The sequence below is a fragment of the Misgurnus anguillicaudatus genome, unplaced genomic scaffold (genome assembly GCF_027580225.2).
Source record: "Misgurnus anguillicaudatus unplaced genomic scaffold, ASM2758022v2 HiC_scaffold_32, whole genome shotgun sequence".
Taxonomy (NCBI): Eukaryota; Metazoa; Chordata; class Actinopteri; order Cypriniformes; family Cobitidae; genus Misgurnus; species Misgurnus anguillicaudatus.
This window is the reverse complement of record NW_027395282.1, coordinates 329489-350851: the sequence shown is the minus strand read 5'-3', so window position 1 is coordinate 350851 and position 21363 is coordinate 329489. Positions and strand designations below refer to the sequence as shown.

The following is a 21363-nucleotide window of genomic DNA, read 5'->3' as shown; positions in this document are numbered from 1 at the left end:
AATAATAAATCCTTTTATAAGTTTGTGGATTTGCTTGAGCTAGAAATAGCTACTGAACATAAATAAAATGTGCAAAAGGATTTTGAAAAAATATCATTAGAAAGAGCTACTGTAGAAAGAGCTTTTAAATAAAATGTGCAAAAGCTAGATATGCAAGTAAAATTTTCAGCATGGTTAAATGCTAAAACTAGTTGTTCAGATAGAAAGAGCTTGAAAAAAAACTTTAAAATGACACCAAGACCATGTCATGAGTTCAAGAATAACAAAATACTGGCCATGACTCGAAAGTCATTTATTTTGTCCCATTGTTTTCCATTTTGCGGATGGTAAAACTACTGTGTACGTCGTTCAAATTCATTGAAATTTCGTTCACTTGTAGTTTAGCAATTAAACTAAATGTATATTACAATTTCAAGAATGCTTTTTTGCACATCGCCTGAGGAAATCCGAAGTTGCCTCAAGGGGAACCAAACTGACAGCCGCGACAGCGGAGATTATCACGTAGGCTACCTACAAGGCTTGCGTCTGACCTGCAGCTATCATTCTGGCTTGGTGGGATGTCAGCGAGCGATCCTCTGATTCTGACCTTGTTCTTTTACTACTCAGAGTCTAAAACAAGGAAGGCATATTAATTGTTCATTGTATTTTCATTTTAACCGAGCAGCTATGGTTGCGCGTTTCACACACAAACACACACCTCTCCAGAGCACGTTGACACTATGGCTGCGTCCGAAAACTCTAAATTGCTGCCTTCTGAGGCAGCTTTCCAAGGCAGCAAGGCATGTCCGAATTCAATGTTTGGTTTACTTCCTGTCTCCTGAGATACCTATGCGTGGACGTACATTAAGAATGTGATTGGTTGAGTCCGGTCGAGTTCGAAAAAATAAAATGGCGGCCAAGGACGCGACTGGACCACCAATTTAGTGTAAATAAAGGTATATTTTCACTTTTTACACCTTTTAATTGCATTTCTAGCGAGAAATTAGTATTGTAGTTTTCAAATATGTGATTAGTTATCACAAAGGCGCTCTCTGTTTAAATTTCAAACACGCTGCCTTAGAAGTGTGTCCGAAAGTCTTTCTCTGAGCTACCTTCATGCCTCCGAAGTCATTTCCTCATGAGGCAGCGAGGCAACGAGTCACTGCCTTGAGTTTTCGGACGCGGCACATGACTGGCCGACGCATGCGCTTTTAACTTGTAAACGCAAGGGTGTATGGGTAATGTAGTCTCTGCTCTCGGTGGGACGAATTAGGAAGAGTACATCATCAAGGGTGCTCTGAAAAGCCGCAGCGCAGCCAAAGGATTAAATTAAACCTCTTATTTTTAAACAGATGTGCAAATGAGCGTTCCGGTACGCTAAAAGCACGTTCTGGGTGCACGGAGAGGTGGTGGTACGCTCAAGAGCTATTTTTGGAAGTGGCGGTAGCTACTGAGTACCGGGGCGTTCCGGCCCACTTAAAGCACTGGGTCTGCCGATTAGAACAGGAAAATGCTCCACAGTGCTCTGGCATCTTATCTGCTGCCATGCAACGAAACGAGAACGACCGGTTTAAGATGGCCGCCGTATTTCTCAGTCCCCAGCTGACCCCTTACGAAAATTAATTGTTTTTTTTTGTGGTAAAAGTGTAGTAACCATGTTTTTTTGGTCAATTGATTACTATGAGCAAACCCATGGTTTTACTATGGTTTTTGAAAACCATGGTTGCCTAAACAAACCATGATTATTTTGTGGTAATTTTACTACAGTAACCATGGTTTTTTGGTCTTAACTGTAGTAAAACCATGGTTAATTTTCGTAAGGGACAATAGGGCATCTAGTCTTCTATATGATATCTATGATCAATGCTGCAGTTTCAAAGACCGGAAGTGAATCTTCTTGACTACTTCTTCCTCTTCTTTCTAAGCGGATCGCATGCATAATCCAAATATTACCGCCATCTACTGACATTTCAATGATCTACATGCCAAGGTGTTGCGGCTGCTCCGTGCACCCACTGAAAGAGCAAACAGAGCTCAACCCTCGAAAATTAACCATGCTTTAACTACAGTTAGAAAAAAACATGGTTACCACAACAACCATGGTTTTCAAGAACCATAGTTACATGGTTACTGTAGCAAAACCATATAGTTTTGCTGTTCAATACACACACAAAAAACATGGTTACTACACTTTTACCCCAAAAATAACATGGTTAATTTTCGTAAGGAAAAACTCAGCCGCAGTGAATAAGTATGACTTACTAAAGTACTGCATGTATATTAGTAATATAGTCTATAAGTGTTGTGTTTTTATTGATCATATCTATCTAAAATAAGTAAAACATATTTCTATGGAGGAATAAAACAATAGATTTAATACAAACTCTATAATAATTTAATTATTCTATTACTGGAAAAAAATGTCTATTATAAACTAACATGTATTATAACACAGATTATTTTAAATAAACATACCTCAACACATTACATTGTATTTAATCGAATATATAAAAAACTGTAGTGACTTCAACACGATAAAGAAGACTTAAAACAGATATTTATTTAAAATGAATAAACATTTCATTTACTTTAGGTTAACATCTTACCACAGCAGTTAGCCGCATCTCCATTATTAAGTTACAACAATTAACAACATCATCTCTTCCTATAGACGGGAATCAAAGTATATTTTAATTCTCACGTAAATTACTAAATGAAGAAAAAAAAAAGAAATCGCTAGAATGTTAGACTGAGATAAAACGTATTGACAAATGAATAAACATCTCATTCACTTTAGGTTAACAGATCAGTTTAACGTTAGCCGCATTTTCAGTTTTTACTACTATCAAAAGTTTTAACATCATATTCTCTTCATGGAAATCATTGAAATATATTTTCGTTTTCACATTTCGTTACCATCCTTATGAAGAAAAAAAAGAAAGCGCTAGAAGTAAAAACGAAATGACAAATAAATAAACATTTCATTCACTTTAATTAGTTTAAAAGAACCCTTTATACAACAATGAAAAGTTTCTAACATCATATTATCCGCACATTCTCCAATCGATTGGAAATCACTCATATTATATTTTTCGCGGTTTTTGCTGCATGCCAAAACAGGGTAGTCCCGAAGAGCGCGGGGTAAGAGCGTGCAGAGGAGCTCAAGCACATCATACCTGCACACTAAAAGAATAATGGGTTTAATTATCACTTCATTTCCTCAAAAAAAAAAAAAAAAACACCCTGCAACGTTATGGGAACGTTATTTTATGGTTCCAAAAATAACCAGAAAATAACCATTAGAGAACGTTCTGATTAAGTTATTTTTAGGTTATTTAAAAATAACCACCCTGCAGCATTATTGTATGGTTGCAAAAATAAAACCTAAAAAGAACGTTTCCATAACGTTATTATTTGGTTCCCAAAAAAATAAACACAAGATAACAAAAAAATAACGTTAGGGGATTATGCGTTTACCCCAGCATTGTTTACCCCTGCACTGTTTAAGGACATATACAGTATTGTTCAAAATAATAGCAGTACAATGTGACTAACCAGAATAATCAAGGTTTTTAGTATATTTTTTATTGCTACATGGCAAACAAGTTACCAGTAGGTTCAGTAGATTCTCAGAAAACAAATGAGACCCAGCATTCATGATATGCACGCTCTTAAGGCTGTGCAATTAGGCAATTCGTTGAAAGGGGTGTGTTCAAAAAAATAGCAGTGTCTACCTTTGACTGTACAAACTCAAAACTATTTTGTACAAACATTTTTTTTCTGGGATTTAGCAATCCTGTGAATCACTAAACTAATATTTAGTTGTATGACCACAGTTTTTTAAAACTGCTTGACATCTGTGTGGCATGGAGTCAACCAACTTGTGGCACCTCTCAGCTGTTATTCCACTCCATGATTCTTTAACAACATTCATTCACATTTCTTGGTTTTGCTTCAGAAACAGCATTTTTGATATCACCCCACAAGTTCTCAATTGGATTAAGGTCTGGAGATTGGGCTGGCCACTCCATAACATTAATTTTGTTGGTTTGGAACCAAGACTTTGCCCATTTACTAGTGTGTTTTGGGTCATTGTCTTGTTGAAACAACCATTTCAAGGGCATGTCCTCTTCAGCATAGGGCAACATGACCTCTTCAAGTATTTTAACATATGCAAACTGATCCATGATCCCTGGTATGCGATAAACAGGCCCAACACCATAGTAGGAGAAACATGCCCATATCATGATGCTTGCACCTCCATGCTACACTGTCTTCACTGTGTACTGTGGCTTGAATTCAGAGTTTGGGGGTCATCTCACAAACTGCCTGTGGCCCTTGGACCCAAAAAGAACAATTTTACTCTCATCAGTCCACAAAATGTTCCTCCATTTCTCTTTAGGCCAGTTGATGTGTTCTTTGGCAAATTGCTGAATTCTGCACATGCCTTTTTTTTAACAGAGGGACTTTGCGGGGGATTCTTGAAAATAGATTAGCTTCACACAGACGTCTTCTAACTGTCACAGTACTTATATGTAACTCCAGACTGTCTTTGATCATCCTGGAGATGATCATTGGCTGAGCCTTTGCCATTCTGGTTTTTCTTCTATCCATTTTGATGGTTGCCTTCCGTTTTCTTCCACGTCTCTCTGGTTTTGCTCTCCATTTTAAGGCATTGGAGATCATTTTAGCTGAACAGCCTATAATTTTTTGCCCCTCTTTATAGGTTTTCCCCTCTCCAATCAACCTTTTAATCAAAGTACGCTGTTTTTCTGAATAATGTCTTGAACGACCCATTTTCCTCAGCTTTCAAATGCATGTTCAACAAGTGTTGGCTTCATCCTTAAATAGGGCCGCCTGATTCACACCTGTTTCTTCACAAAATTGATGACCTCAGTGATTGAATGCCACACTGCTATTTTTTGAACACACCCCTTTCAACTAATTCAACTAATACCCCAATTGCACAGCCTTAAGAGCGTGCATATCATGAATGCTGGGTCTCATTTGTTTTCTGAGAATCTACTGAACCTACTGGTAACTTGTTTGCCACGTAGCAATAAAAAATATACTAAAAACCTTGATTATTCTGGTTTGTCACATTGTACTGCTATTATTTTGAACAAGACTGTATTTTACCACAAGCGTGCTGCTTAAAGGGACATTCCACTTTTTTTTGAAAATATGCTCATTTTCCAGCTACCCTAGAGTTAAATTTAGATTTTTAGCGTTTTGGAATCCATTCAGCTGATCAATTCAGATGACTAAAATATGACTAAAACTATATTGCATCTTAGTCAAAAGACTAAAAAACTAATTCAAAATCTGTTGTCAAAATTAACATCGCTTTTAAGTAACCTGATCCAGTACATGGCTTTGGTAAAGTCTTTAACCTTAATGAGTTTTCTGGTGTGACACTAAATGGTGACTTCGACTGAAACTCTTCCCACAAACACTACAGTGATGAGGTTTCTCCCCACTGTGAACTCTCTCGTGAACTTTAAAAGTATTTAATCCAGAGAAGCTCTTTCCACATTAAGAGCAAACGTATGGTTTCTCTCCAGTGTGAACTCTCTCGTGACCTCTCAAACTACTTGAAGTAGAGAAGCTCTTTCCACAGTGAGAGCAAACATAAGGTTTCTCTCCAGTGTGAACTCTCACATGGATTTTTAAGTGACCTGAATGAGCAAACGTCTTCTTACACTGAGAGCATTTGTAAGGTTTTTCACCAGTATGAGTTCTCTGGTGTGACACTAAACCACCATGTTGACTAAAACTCTTCCCACAAACACTACAGTGATGAGGTTTCTCTCCAGTATGAACTCTCTTATGACCTCTCAAATGAGATGAAGTAGTGAAGTTCTTTCCACATTCAGAGCAGAAGTAAGGTTTCTCTCCAGTGTGACTTCTCTCATGGATTTTTAAGGAACCTGACTGGGTAAACGTCTTCTCACACTGAGAGCATTTATAAGGTTTTTCACCTGTATGAGTTCTCTGGTGTGAAACTAAATTGACATGTTGTCCGAAACTCTTCCCACAAACATTACAGTGATGAGGTTTCTCTCCAGTATGAACTCTCTGATGACCTCTCAAATGAGATGGATCAGAGAAGCTCTTTCCACACTGAGAGCAGACGTAAGGTTTCTCTCCAGTGTGAACTCTCTCATGGATTTTTAAGTTACCTGGCTGAGCAAACGTCTTCTCACACTGAGAGCATTTGTAAGGTCTTTCACCTGTATGAATTCTCTGGTGTGACACTAAATGGTCATGTTTATTAAAACTCTTCCCACAAACACTGCAGTGATGAGGTTTCTCTCCAGTGTGAACTCTCTGATGAACATCAAGATATCTTTTGGTGCTGAAACATTTGTCACATTGACTGCACTGATACGGTCTCTCATTGGTGTGTAAATGCAGGTGTCTCCTCATGTGGTCTTTTTTTCTGAATCTCATGTATGTTTTTTCTCCTGTATGAATGCTCTTGTGACAATCAAGATTTTCTTTGGTGCTGAAATATTTGCCACATTCAGTGCAGTTGAAAGGTTTTTCACCACTGTGTGTCCTCATGTGAATGTTCAGCTTAGAAGAAGAGACATAAACCTTCCCACACTGCTGACAATGAAACAACTTCTTCTTCTTCTTCTTCTTCTTCTTCTTCTTGTCTGTGTGCTCTTCTGAATGAAGTTTCTTCTCTTGTAAGGTAGTAAAGCTGATCTCAGATCTGGTGAAGTGTTTCTGTTCTGTGTGTTTTCTCTCATGTCTCTCTAAATGTCTCTGTGAGCTGAATGTCTTTTCACAGGTGATGCGGGAAAGAGTTTGTGCTGTCCGTCGCTCTTTTGATGTTGAGGACGTTTCTCCATCAGAACATGATTCACGATTCACATCTGAAAGAAACATAATAAAATTAAAATTCTCTTTTCACTTTTAACCTCTATTCAGACAGTAATTGTTTCTCATTGGAACGCAAGTTTTTTCAACATTTATAAGGGGTAGTCAATGATTTTATTGCATCCAAATCCAGAATGTCATCGTTTTCCTCCAACCATCTGTATAAACTTCCTGGCCACCAAGGTCGTGTGGTAATTTAATTCCTGTCCAAATTCACATCTCTGATTTTATAAAACAGGGTCACTGCAAAAGTCATTCTGCACATCAATATAGACCACTGAATATCACTGTATGGTGGTCACACGCTTCACGGTTTTTATCATTTATTATTAGGGGTGCACCGATAAATGTTGATAATACCTGGACGATAACTTTTGAACAGTAAGTCCTTATTAATTTGAAGTCACTGTTAGTTTGAGTGGTTTATAAAATAAAAACGTGAAAAAGTAACACTCGTCAAACATAATTATTATACATATTCTTAATTATCATGAAAATACCTGAAAAGGTTAGAAGAACAGCGATATAAATATATGTCTAAGTCACTTCCTGGAGCTGTGTGTCATAGCTCCATGTCTATGGTTTGTCGTCTACAGCGCATATTGAGTTTGAGAGCGCCCTCTGGCTTTTGGATGTAGCATTTTATGCATTTTAAACACTGACCCACTAGATTAGACAGTCTTTGTGCCATTCACCATCATCAGTTAGGGTGACCAGATGAGATTGGATGAAATTCGGGACGGGGGTCTGACGTTACGGGGGGGGGGGGTGTTCATCCAATAATAGTTTAATTAATTTATTTTATTTAATAATAAAAGATAATGAATTTCAAACAGAACCAATCATATTATTATAAGTACCTGCTTCATAGTTTTCTTTATTTTACTTAATAATAAAAGATAATTAATTTTAAACTGAAGTTACTGAACCAATCATATTTTTATTAATATAAGTACATACATTTATATAATACGTATAGAAGTCTTTTTTTTAACACAGTGAGTGCCTCGCCACAAACCTGACTCCTTCACGCGACTGACTGTCACTGCCAGCACTTTCAACTGTCCTCTGCTGCAACTTTCGATCTAAGGCGACAAAAAGGTCCTATTGTCTTTATGATTAAGAGGGGCTGGAGTCGCTGGACACACCAAAACTTTTAAACGCGGCTGAAAAAGCCTTGAGGACGCCGAATGCCAGCTGTTTTTCAACCGAGCGCTTTGGTAGCTGGCTGTGATACTTCAGCTGTGAGCCGGTTGGTTGCTGTGGTAATGTCCCGCCCCTCCTCCACTGTAATTGGACGGCCCTGTGAAAACTGACATTGACGAGCGGACGGAGCGTTTCACTCAAAGTTTAATATTTTTGAACCCCGAGCGCCGGATTTCAGCGCGGAAAAACCCCGCTAGATGCTTGCTTATTTGTAAAACGCAGAGTTTCCATTGGAATCAATTGAAAAGATGCGCCGGCTGCAGGCATAAAAGCTTTGGTGTGTCCAGCCCCAGCTTCAGGATGATTTTCGGGACAGTTAGAGCAGGATTCGGGATTCGGGACAGCAGCTTAGATTTCGGGACTGTCCCGAATTTTTCGGGACTTCTGGTCACCCTATCATCAGTTAAGAAGGGTTGAACCTACCCTCTTAAATTATTCTCATCCCTTAGAGGGTTGAATTTCAGATGTTGCGATCGGGATTACACGTTAAACTCAACCAACAGATATAAACACTCTTTTGTGCCTGCAGCCATTCTGCTTCTCAGTTCTATAACTTGGTGATTTACTATTTACTGATGGTTTGTTTTTATTATTTTAACAATGCCTGCATGGTAGGCAATTTTTGTATTGGTATTGTGTGTGATTTGTTACTATCTGTTGCACAATAAATTGCTCCATTGACAAATAAATAATTTGAACTTGAACTATGATCACTCATCTTTATAAACTGAAAGCTGGATTGTCCATCTAACAGTAACATGAAAATGTATTTCACGGCAAGTACCTAAAAATAATTAATTTAACTCTACAATACAACAATGTACACATGTACAACAACAGCATAATCATGCAGTGTTTTAACATATGGCTGTATGGTTTGTTTCTATTTATAAAACAGTTCCAGTTCTGGATTCTGATTCGTCAATAGTTGTACTTTACTCCACTTTGCGTTGTGAATAATACAATAAACCCGCTTACCTTACTGCTTCTTAAATATTGCTGTTTTACACATTTAATATCAGGGGGTCACTGCATGCCCTTAAAAATGTTGAAGACCCCTGCTGTCTAAATGAGTCTGAGGTTTTCCTATAAATAAAACATTAAGCTCTAGTCTAGCGAATCCAATGCTCTAATAGTCATTAAACATCTAAAATTATCTTTTTATTCATCTTTAAACGTATTTTTACGTTTTATGAGTACCGTAATAAAAATGATGCCCGTCCATCCATCTGACATTTTGGTTTCGGTTTTAAAACATGCAGGAATTAGAAAATAAAGTGCAGCACTTGCTTGATGTTAAAATAATTATCAAGAGCGACAAGACTCAAACGAGTTACCGCCAAAATCATTATTATCAGGTCAGTATTTAAAAGTAAATTTTTAATTTTACACAATATCCGCCATGTTTTTCTGTCATATTTTCTCAATTTTCCCCAAAAACGCAATAAACGCCACTCCTCCTTTTCTGCAGAATGCAATAAATCTGCTCAACAAATCACAGCGCACACATTAAAAACAAACAATGGCGGCACGTTGAATACACGGAATCTTAGTTTGAATCATCTTGTAGGCTAATTAGTGAACAACAAACAAACAAAAACAAAATAATACTTTAATGGCATGGATAAATCTGCGATGGTTTTCTGTGACGGGAAAGAAACATAAGCCATTAAAATATAATAATTTACTTGGCACTTGGGAGATAGAAAATGCTTTCTTTTATTTTATGCGAAGTCAACGAAAATCGAGCAGGACCAAAACATTTCACAGCTGATCGCTGTGAAAAATGTTAAGCGACGAGGTCCCAAGGATGACAGCAGCAATGACAGTGTAATTAATATGACAAAGTAAATATTTTGATTAATGCCATTAATGTTTATTTTTTTAATCGGTGTATAGGCCTAGTCAACTAAATGAATATATCATGGCAAAGATGAATGCACATGTATATATTGATTCAACAGATTTTTAGCATTTTGGGAAAAAAATTGGATTTGGATTTATTGCATTTTGTGGAAAAAATAATTCGTTTTATAATAAATCTTTGAAAATAAAATTATGGATTTTAATTTTGTATATTTTTATAACCTAAAGATGCAATGTGAACGTTTGTAACAGAAAATAGTGGTTTTCATCTTGTCACATTCTTGGTACAGAAAACACGCTTTTTACCGAAATTAATCAAATGGATTTATTTCGTTTTGGAACCGAACTATTTATATATTGATATTGTTTTTGACTTTTTGTGTGTGCCAAATCTAGTAGTTTTACCAGTTAGTTGAAGGTATGTATGTGGTGAATTTGGACTATGCGAGTAAAATTTTCAACATGGTTAAATGCTAAAATTAGTTATTCAGAATAAAAAGAGATTGAAAAATCCTTTAAAATGACACAAAGACCTTGTCTATGGGCTCAAGAATAACAAAATACTGGCCATTTAACACTCGAAAGTCATTACTTTATTTTGTAATGTTTTTATAATGTTTTTACTTCGGACGTCGCCTGAGGAAATCCGAACTTACACTCTGTCAACTTCAAAGAGGTGTAGTTCTGTCATGTTTTGTCAGCTTCCAACAAATCATTGTTGAAGTTTGTTAACTGAGAATGTCAAAATATAAATAACTCATTTTTGAGAATATGCTTATTACTGACTCCAGCACGGGTCACAAATAATGCAGCAGCAAACAGAAATGAAGAAAGAAAAGGGTGTTCTTCAGAAAAGAAAACTCATATACAAAACAATGGCTGATGGTTCTATCGAAAATGGTTTAAATATACATTTGCATGAAGCATATATTTGTCCACACCCATGTTGATTAGAACATTAAAACTTTGTTAATTAATGTTATTTAATTAAAAAATTGTTAATTAACGTAAATTTTTAAAACAGATAAAAAGTCTGAATAATTTGCGATTAATTTAGATTTAATATTTTAACCGCTTGACGGCTAGTATTTATTAATTAATTGTGAAAAGACAACAGAAGAAACATACCGGAAAAAATAAAATGATTGTCGTCGTCAAAGTCATAACTGTCATCTTCATCAGTGTGATCTTCCTCTTCTGTAGGTTCAGTTTTTATTTCCGTGGGTTCAGTTTTTATTTCTGTAGTTTCCGTTTTTATTTCCGTGGGTTCAGTTTTTATTTCTGTGGGTTCAGTTTTTATTTCCGTGGGTTCAGTTTTGATCTTCATCATGAGTTTCGTGCAGTCGATGAGTTTGACTGAACACATGTTGAGATTGGTCTGCAGGATCTGCTGCTGTTCTCCAGCGTTACAGACAGAATCCAGAGACTCTGTGGAGGTTTGATCAGTAGATTCATCATCCTGTAAACCCTCATCAGTTTCTTCTGATTTACAGAACATCACATCCATCTCATCTCTCAACAAATAGAAGCTAAAACTGATGTAAACACAGCGGCTGATGCTCGTGTCTCTTCCTCTTCCTCTTCTTCTTCTTCGTGTTTATTGGCGGTTCCTCGTACTCTTATGTAGAGCATTAGCGCCATCTTCTGGATATAATTTTTTCTCGTCATTGGTTTTAAGGGCGGCTTGTGTTCACAGTGTGACACTAGTAATGAATGAATATTCATTAAACAGTAATAAAATATTCTGATATAAGATATAAAGTGAGTCCAAAATCAAAATATGTGGTGTAGGATATAAAATATTTTATAAATCACACACTATAAATATGACAAAGATGCAGAAACAGATAGTTGCAGTAAAATAAGACTTTTTAATAAGGTGAAGAAACAATTTAAAATGATTTGTAACCCCCCCCCCTCCCCACACACACAAACACACACACCCCTGAAAGAGGACTGTTTTGCAGAGCTTCTTTCCCGTGCTCCCTTTCTGTAGTTTGGCAACATGGTGGAGCCTTATCTTTAAAAACACAGACACAACCAACGACAACGAGTCAGACTGATAGTTGTCGATTCCAAACCGAGTCTCCTCAATGTCCTCCCTACGAAGAAAAACATCCTCTGTTCCAGATCTTCCCGCACAACGTGCATGACTGTTGACATCTTAGCTTTTTAAAGCTCGGCGGATCACGCAGCTCACAGCACCTTATAATAATAATAATAATAATAATAATAATAATAATAATAGGCTACACATTTATATAGCGCCTTACACAATACTCACAACAGAGAAACTCTTGTAATTATTACTTTACTTTACCCCACCTCTCCTTGCAGGGTGAACAGCGGCTGGTGCAGTAAACATAGCCTAGCGAACATTAGCTGGCTACGATTTCAGTACAGTAAAATCAATAATCCTGGCTCTTTCTCAATTTTCTGGTAATATTCTATTCACAAAATACAACAAATAGTACCGCAATGTTAAAAAGTACTTGTGAAAATAATCCTCCGAGCTCAATTTGCGATGGTCTGCCGATTAGAACAGGAAAATGCTCCACAGTGCTCTGGCATCTTATCTGCTGCCATGCAACGAAACGAGAACGACCGGTTTAAGATGGCCGCCGTATTTCTCAGTCCCCAGCTGACCCCTTACGAAAATTAATTGTTTTTTTTTTTTGTGGTAAAAGTGTAGTAACCATGTTTTTTTTTTGGTCAATTGATTACTATGAGCAAACCCATGGTTTTACTATGGTTTTTGAAAACCATGGTTGCCTAAACAAACCATGATTATTTTGTGGTAATTTTACTACAGTAACCATGGTTTTTTGGTCTTAACTGTAGTAAAACCATGGTTACTTTTCGTAAGGGACAATAGGGCATCTAGTCTTCTATATGATATCTATGATCAATGCTGCAGTTTCAAAGACCGGAAGTGAATCTTCTTGACTACTTCTTCCTCCTCTTTCTAAGCGGATCGCATGCATAATCCAAATATTACCGCCATCTACTGACATTTCAATGATCTACATGACCTTTAAACGGCCGTAGCTCGGGCGCCATACGTCCGAGACCTTAGCCCTTTGGATCGTTTACTCCACCGGAGGGGACCTTTCAGACGAGCCAACCCGCGTCTCTCAAACCCTAACACCGGCCGAGATACGGACCACCACCGCCGGACCTTTAAACGGCCGTAGCTCGGGCGCCATACGTCCGAGACCTTAGCCCTTTGGATCGTTTAGTAATATTAGTAATTAGTAATATAGTCTATAAGTGTAAAATCTCTTTTTCAACCACTGGTTGGATTGCTGAAGACTACAGGTTGCTGGTCAAGACAACGATATCTCAAGAAATGTAGGTTTGTTTATTGAATAAGAAATGTGTGGTTCTGAAACAGATTAATAAAGTACAAACATGAATATGTAAATATTACAACGGTTAAATAATCAACTAGTAAACAGATTAATAAGGAATAACAACTAAAACACTACAACTCTGCATTTATACTATAATTACAACTACTTATATTATAAACTTAAACACAAACACATAGAAAGTGTGTTATTTATGTGCATGCACAGTTCACGTGCTCGTCTCTGCCGTGCACGTGCAATGGCGCTGCTATTATGCAAAACTTAGAGCGCATGTGCGTTGTTACCATGTAAAGAAGCATTTATGATTTATAATGAATAAATATAAACATATACACATAACAAGAATGCTAAACGGATAAAGTAATAGTTGATTGGATATCATCGAATCATATTATCATCGAATAATAGTTAGAGTGTAAACATCTGCATGTTATCACACCAATCATAACTATAATATGTAAACATCCTATAAAGTTACTTATATACATATATCTAATTACTTACATCGTGATGCACGCACACGTATACATAATCAATAAACACTTCAATAATTTGGCACTTAATCCACCTGTTTCGGTCTATAAACTATCTACAACGTGCAGCCAACTTCGCTATACGGTTCTCTCTCCCGCTCCGTAACCTAGCAACCCCAGTGCGAACTTTTGGAACAGTCCATTTCTGATGAAACGATAGGGGTGTTTGGGAAAGTCCATATATTTAGCATTTAGTTTCTACAATAAGTGTTGTGTTTTTATTGATCATATCTATCTAAAATAAGTAAAACATATTTCTATGGAGGAATAAAACAATAGATTTAATACAAACTCTATAATAATTTAATTATTCTATTACTGGAAAAAAATGTCTATTGAAATATTATAAACTAACATGTATTATAACACAGATTATTTTAAATAAAAATACCTCAACACATTACACATTGTATTTAATCAAATATATAAATAACTGTAGTGACTTCAACACGATAAAGAAGACTTAAAACAGATATTTATTTAAAATGAATAAACATTTCATTTACTTTAGGTTAACATCTTACCACAGCAGTTAGCCGCATCTCCATTATTAAGTTACAACAATTAACAACATCATCTCTTCATATAGACGGGAATCAAAGTATATTTTAATTCTCACGTAAATTACTAAATGAAGAAAAAAAAGAAATCGCTAGAATGTTAGACTGAGATAAAACGTATTGACAAATGAATAAACATCTCATTCACTTTAGGTTAACAGATCAGTTTAACGTTAGCCGCATAGCTTTCAGTTTTTACTATCAAAAGTTTTAACATCATAATCTCTTCATGGAAATCATTGAAATATATTTTCGTTTTCACATTTCGTTACCATCCTTACTAATGAAGAAAAAAAGAAAGCGCTAGAATAAGTTGACTCTAAAGGAAAAACGAAATGACAAATAAATAAACATTTCATTCACTTTAATTAGTTTAAAAGAACCCTTTATACAACAATGAAAAGTTTCTAACATCGTATTATCCGCACATTCTCAAATCGATTGGAAATCACTCATATTATATTTTTCGCGGTTTTTGCTGCATGCCAGAAAGTGGGTAGTCCCGAAGAGCACGGGGTAAGCGCGTGCAGAGGAGCTCAAGCACATCATACCTGCAAACCAGGCGCGGAGCTATGGGCGGGCCTATTGACAGCTGGCCCGCCCAATCAGAAATGTAAAAAATACTACTCTGTATAGTTAGACATGTATACTACTTTATGTGGTGTAATTTATCTATTGCATGTTATGTTAAAAACAGTAAAATTATAAGTAAGCCTGATAACTATTTAAAAACTATTAAAGCAGTTGAATGTTGCGTTATAATGAAATATTCCCGAGCAGCTTTCAGCCATGATCACTTTGAGAACTTTTTTTGCAAGCAAGTAGAAAACGTATTTTGAATAACAACACGTTATAAATATGTGCTGCGCGCTTTCCTCTCAATAACATAAACACACAACAAATATGACAGCGGGGTAAAAAATAGAAAGAAAACATCTGATCATAGTGATGTTGTTTGATATAGCGATATAGCAGCACTATAAGTCACGCCACGTTTATTGCTACACTTTATACAATATAGCCTATTGCTTTTAAGCAACAAATAGCCTATCATAACAACCTATAAGCCTACTGTGTAATTGAGACATTAATTTAAGAAATGCATTAAAGCAGAAAGACGTAGGCTGCGGAAATATAGTGGGTTCACTTCAATCCACACCACAGACGTTCTTGGTTTGCTTCTTATTTATTAAATCGAGGCAATTGTTTGATCAAACATTGATTCATATTAAGATACAATTTATACAAAACGAAATTCACTTTAAAGAAAGTCTTTCTACAAAACAAACCTCGCAAAATCGCTTGCCCGACGTCCATTACGGGCTATGGCGAATTCCTGTCGGGCTAAAAAAAAATGATGCGCCTTGGCCGTCGGGCGGAGGAAAAAATATTGTAATGTGTTTGCATTCTCTCAGATTTAGTTAGGTAATTATGTTGTATGTAATTCGGCGTCATCTTGTTAGCCATTACTATCCTCACTAACAAGTGAAACTGCCAGGAAATGAAGTGAAGGCATTAAATCCATTATTCCTTTCGTTCACGTCTGATATGCGCGCTCCTCGGCTCCGCTCTTCACGAGTAGGCTTGCTCTTGTGCTCATCAAAAAGTATATTAAATGTTTATTTATTTGTCATTTCGTTTAACCCCAGAGTCTAACATTATTCTAGCAATTGCCTTTTTCTTTCTTTATTTAGTAAGTTAACTTATGTGAGAACGAAAATATATTTTTAGTGATTTGCATGAAGAGAATATGATGTTAGAAGCTTCATTTTAAGCATTTAGTAGCCGTATTTATTTAAACACTTTAATAGGTTATTTAAAAAAAGTATAAGGTTTTTTTTGGTTCATTTATATTTCCTGAATCCTGTCACTGTGTGCAGGTTCTTTTTTGTAGGCTATGAGAGCCCAATATTTTTTTTTTACCAAAAAGGCTTAATAAATGTCACGTTGCATTACAATTTAAAGTATCAATAATGTCAAAAATGTGACGTGCAGTTCGGGTGTGTGTGTATGCTGTTTAAATTAGTGTTCTGAAGTTTTGACGAATTTTATAGACTTGTTATAGTTTCTTATTCAAAAGTGACACCCATAGATTCAGGCCCACCCGGACTTAATCCATGCCCACCCATATGTCACGTTCTGCATCCGCCACTGCTGCACACTAAAAGAATAATGGGTTTAATTATGCTTTCACTTCATTTCCTCAAAAAACAACAAAAAAACCCAGAAAATAACCATTAGAGAACGTTCTGTTTAAGTTATTTTTAGGTTATTTAAAAATAACCACCCTGCAACATTATTGTATGGTTGCAAAAATAAAACCTAAAAAGAACGTTTCCATAACGTTATTATTTGGTTCCCAAAAAAATAAACACAAGATAACAAAAAATAACGTTAGGGGATTATGCGTTTACCCCTGCATTGTTTACCCCTGCACTGTTTAAGGACATATATTTTACCACAAGCGTGCTGCTTAAAGGGACACTCCACTTTTTTTGAAAATATGCTCATTTTCCAGCTACCCTAGAGTTAAATTTAGATTTTTACAGTTTTGGAATCCATTCAGCTGATAAATTCAGATGACTAAAATATAACTAAAACTATTATTGCATCTTAGTCAAAAGACTAAAAAACTAATTAAAAATCTGTCGTCAAAATTAACATCGCTTTTAAGTAACCTGATCCAGTACATGGTTTTGGTAAAGTCTTTAACCTTAATGAGTTTTCTGGTGTGACACTAAATGGTGACTTCGACTGAAACTCTTCCCACAAACACTACAGTGATGAGGTTTCTCCCCACTGTGAACTCTCTCGTGAACTTTAAAAGTATTTAATCCAGAGAAGCTCTTTCCACATTAAGAGCAAACGTATCGTTTTTCACCAGTGTGAACTCTCTCGTGACCTCTCAAACTACTTGAATCAATGAAGCTCTTTCCACAGTGAGAGCAAACATAAGGTTTCTCTCCAGTATGAATTCTCTCATGACCTCTCAAACTACTTGAATCAATGAAGCTCTTTCCACAGTGAGAGCAGACGTAAGGTTTCTCTCCAGTGTGAACTCTCTCATGGATTTTTAAGTGACCTGAATGAGCAAACGTCTTCTCACACTGAGAGCATTTGTAAGGTCTTTCACCTGTATGAGTTCTCTGATGTGACACTAAACCACCATGTTGACTAAAACTCTTCCCACAAACACTGCAGTGATGAGGTTTCTCTCCAGTGTGAACTCTCAAATGAAATCTAAAACGAGATAAAGTAGAGAAGCTCTTTCCACACTGAGAGCAGACGTAAGGTTTCTCTCCAGTGTGAATTCTCTCATGGGTTTTTAAGTTACCTGGCTGAGCAAACGTCTTCTCACACTGAGAGCATTTGTAAGGTTTTTCACCTGTATGAATTCTCTGGTGTGACACTAAATGGTCATGTTTATTAAAACTCTTCCCACAAACACTGCAGTGATAAGGACTTTCCCCAGTATGAACTCTTTGATGAACACTTAAATTAGCTGAAGTAGAGAAGCTCTTTCCACATTGAAAGCAGACGTAAGGTTTCTCTCCACTGTGAACTCTCTGATGGATTTTTAAGGAATATAACCGAGCAAAAGTCTTCCCACAATGAGAGCATTTGTAAGGTCTTTCACCTGTATGAGTTCTCCGGTGTGTCACTAAATTGCCATGTTGTCTGAAACTCTTCCCACAAACACTGCAGTGATGAGGTTTCTCTCCAGTGTGAACTCTCTGATGAACATCAAGATATCTTTTGGTGCTGAAACATTTGTCACATTGACTGCACTGATACGGTCTCTCATTGGTGTGTAAATGCAGGTGTCTCCTCATGTGGTCTTTTTTTCTGAATCTCATGTATGTTTTTTCTCCTGTATGAATGCTCTTGTGACAATCAAGATTTTCTTTGGTGCTGAAATATTTGCCACATTCAGTGCAGTTGAAAGGTTTTTCACCACTGTGTGTCCTCATGTGTTTTTTCAGCCAAGATAAGTAGTCAAAATTCTTCCCACACTGCTGACAGTGAATCTTCTTCTTCTTCTTGTCTGTGTGCTCTTCTGAATGAAGTTTCTTCTCTTGTAAGGTAGTAAAGCTGATCTCAGATCTGGTGAAGAGTTTCTGTTCTGTGTGTTTTCTCTCATGTCTCTCTAAATGTCTCTGTGAGCTGAATGTCTTTTCACAGGTGATGCAGGAAAGAGTTTGTGCCATCAGTCGCTTTTTTGATGTTGAAGACGTTATTTCTTCATCCGAACATGATTCACTCTTCACATCTGAAAGAAACATAATAAAAATGTTAAAACCCCCAGGGGTCCAAAAACGCGGGGACGCGTTTTGACGTGTTTTCTCCTTATCATAGCAGAATCAACTTAAAATACTCCATCATTAATAATCAAACACTTACATGTTTGACATCATTTGAAACTCTGAAGGGTCCTCTTAAATTAGTGTACATTCACAATAACAACAGATCTTTGTGTTTTTGTCAAATAAAGAAAATAAACAGGGTGCTCATTCAGACATTTCTGTCTCCGCCAGCTGTCTCTCAAATCACGTTACAAAAATTAGTTGAAACTCCGCGAATACTCGTCACACAAACATAATACACATATCCAAAGAAAGCCTGAAATGTCTACTTTTAACAAGCTAATTATTATCAAAAACAAATATTTCCTGTTTATATAATCTGCATTGAAGTAAAGAGAGTACCGTTTTTCCTGGCTGAGCTCATTATCTCTAATGCGGTCACGCCCACACGCTGTTGACATGGTAATGAAGAGACGAGCTGTTCAAACCAGCAGAGCGTAATGTTTGATAAGATTTAAAGACTTTAGCGCATGTTTGGATTATAAACTTTATACACACACGTGAGGAATATCTTCATTTATGTCTGGACATTGAGGAAGAGAAGCGTTTATCTTTAACGTTACCTAAGAAGAAGAACAATGGAAGGCGCAATGGAGGCGGATATATTCCTGAAGAAACTGTAAGTCATTTGTCTTCATTTATATTTGCTATCATGTAATATGTTATGGCTTGTGCAGTTCAGCCTACATAAGCAACCTCAACAGACTGCACGCCTCGGATTGAAAAACGTTCGCATTGTTTACAAACGAGTAACTTACGCGTGATCACGTAATGGCGGATTTCATTGTTTGCTGTACAGTGTTAGACACAGTTATTCACTTTCGTATCCTTCATGGCAACTTTGAGTAATGCTGCACTGCTGTATCTTTTTAAGTGTGTGCTGTAAGATTCCATGTTTACATGCTTATTTACAAACGAGTACGGGTGATCACGTAATGGCGGATTTCATTGTTACATGCTGTACAGTAGACACTTTCGTATCCTTCATGGCAACTTGAGTAATGCTGCACTGGGGGGGTCTGCTGTAATATGATATTGTTTACATGCAACACATTCCATACATTGCGTTTTACACGCGACACCGTTTTATTATGAGCTCCGCGTTGTTTACACGGAGACTCGCCTTTTTTTTAAATTATAAATTTACCTTGGCCAGTCTACCTAGGTGTGTGAAAGACACAAATCACGTGACCAAATGGTGGCGCAGCGGTAGTGCGTTAGGCCGCCATGTGGTAGACCCGGGTTCGAAACCCGCCTAGGCCAAGTTTTTTTTATACAGTATATTGAGTTTAGGCGACCACCGTTACAAGTGCTATCATTTACCCATCAGTTATGTATGTAAGGGTAATTCTGTGGACAATTTATGCTAACAGCTGTTCATAACTCTCTTACAGGTCTGCATCCCTCTCATCAGTAAACTATGAAGTGGAAAAACATATTCACACTCTTTGGACATAAAGTTGTATGGTAACATGAGCCACATGAAGTTTACAGCTCTGTTGTTTATCAGTTTCTTATACAAGTTAAGTTTTTGAATAGGGTCCTACTGACCTTCATTTCTATTTTGATTATATTGTTAACTTCTTAATAAACCTCAAACAAACATGTTCATTTGTCCTCACATTCTTTACTGTAGTTCCCTCCTCCCTCATTATGCAGCTCATTATGCGAGCCTTTGTTTGCTAGCTGTCAATCAATCCTTCTCGCATACGGCCCCTCTAAACAAAAAGTGTCTTACAATTTCTAAATCAATATACTGGTTTATGTGAATGAGTAGGCAGGATGATTTTCACATCATTTTAAAGAAAAAACTCTAGACTACTAGATTCTGTTTAGGAAAGTCTTGTTAAAACATGTTTAGTATGGGTTTTGTGAACTTATATCAGTGACAATTTTTGCTTTTTTAAAAACCACACATAAACCTTTTTCTCTCAAAAATACAAACATGTACATACATGTAGCTCATATAATATTTTAGCCCAGTTTGTGCTGAACACAGTGGTATGAGACACTTGCCATTATTATGTTTTAAAGCAACTGAAAAAAGACCAAATGTAAGAGCATGTCAGAACCTCTGACAGTGTCCCAAAATGGTCGGACCCCAGAGGGTTAATTCTCCTTTCACTTTTAACCTCTATTCAGACAGTAATTGCAGTGTTTCCCCTACCATTATATAAGGGGGGCGCCCCGCCCTCCTTACGGCTCCACCCGCCCCCCTTGAAGGTCAAGTAAATTTGATTTGATTTTCTTTGAAGTGCCAGAGAACAATTTGTTATTTTATTAAACAAACTAAACAGCCCTCAAGTAATGTTATTTATCTTATTTCCACGATGGCATGATTCTGTCAGTGTTTGCGCGTTTACTTACAATTAACCAATTGAGTGCGCACATTTATATTTTACTGTTCGGCTTAATTTACTGGGCATGCTCTCTCTCTGTGCAGCGCGCGTCTCTCTCTCCCATAACTGGTGACGGTGTTTTGAAAGTCCGCCTCCGTATACTTTATTTTTCTGCGTAAACATCAACAGTCACGCATGTTACTGACAGAGAAGATGACTGATCTAGTTTATCATGACTTTCCCACACACGCGCGCGC

General features: G+C 36.8%; 1 protein-coding gene, 3 long non-coding RNA genes and 1 pseudogene across 4 annotated transcripts in view; 1 reads left to right on the top strand and 4 right to left on the bottom strand.

Moving 5' to 3' along the window:
- The window catches only part of LOC141363124 (uncharacterized), a 127609-nt gene that overhangs the window by 32551 nt on the left and 73695 nt on the right, over window positions 1–21363 (bottom strand). The gene's annotated exons all lie outside the window — the stretch shown is intronic.
- Window positions 2519–12631, bottom strand: LOC141363115 (uncharacterized; annotated as a pseudogene).
- Window positions 13286–14017, bottom strand: LOC141363125 (uncharacterized). The gene is made up of 2 exons (XR_012368632.1): window positions 13815–14017; window positions 13286–13324 (listed from the first exon to the last, which is right to left on the bottom strand). It is a non-coding gene; the product is annotated as an uncharacterized lncRNA (long non-coding RNA).
- The window catches only part of LOC129453961 (uncharacterized), a 64186-nt gene continuing 57124 nt past the window's right edge, over window positions 14302–21363 (bottom strand). The window contains 1 exon segment of the mRNA XM_073865681.1: window positions 14302–18673. Coding sequence (XP_073721782.1) covers window positions 17118–18673 — 1556 coding nt within the window. The 3' untranslated portion in view covers window positions 14302–17117.
- On the top strand, window positions 19212–20374 carry LOC141363123 (uncharacterized). The gene is made up of 2 exons (XR_012368629.1): window positions 19212–19386; window positions 20162–20374. It is a non-coding gene; the product is annotated as an uncharacterized lncRNA (long non-coding RNA).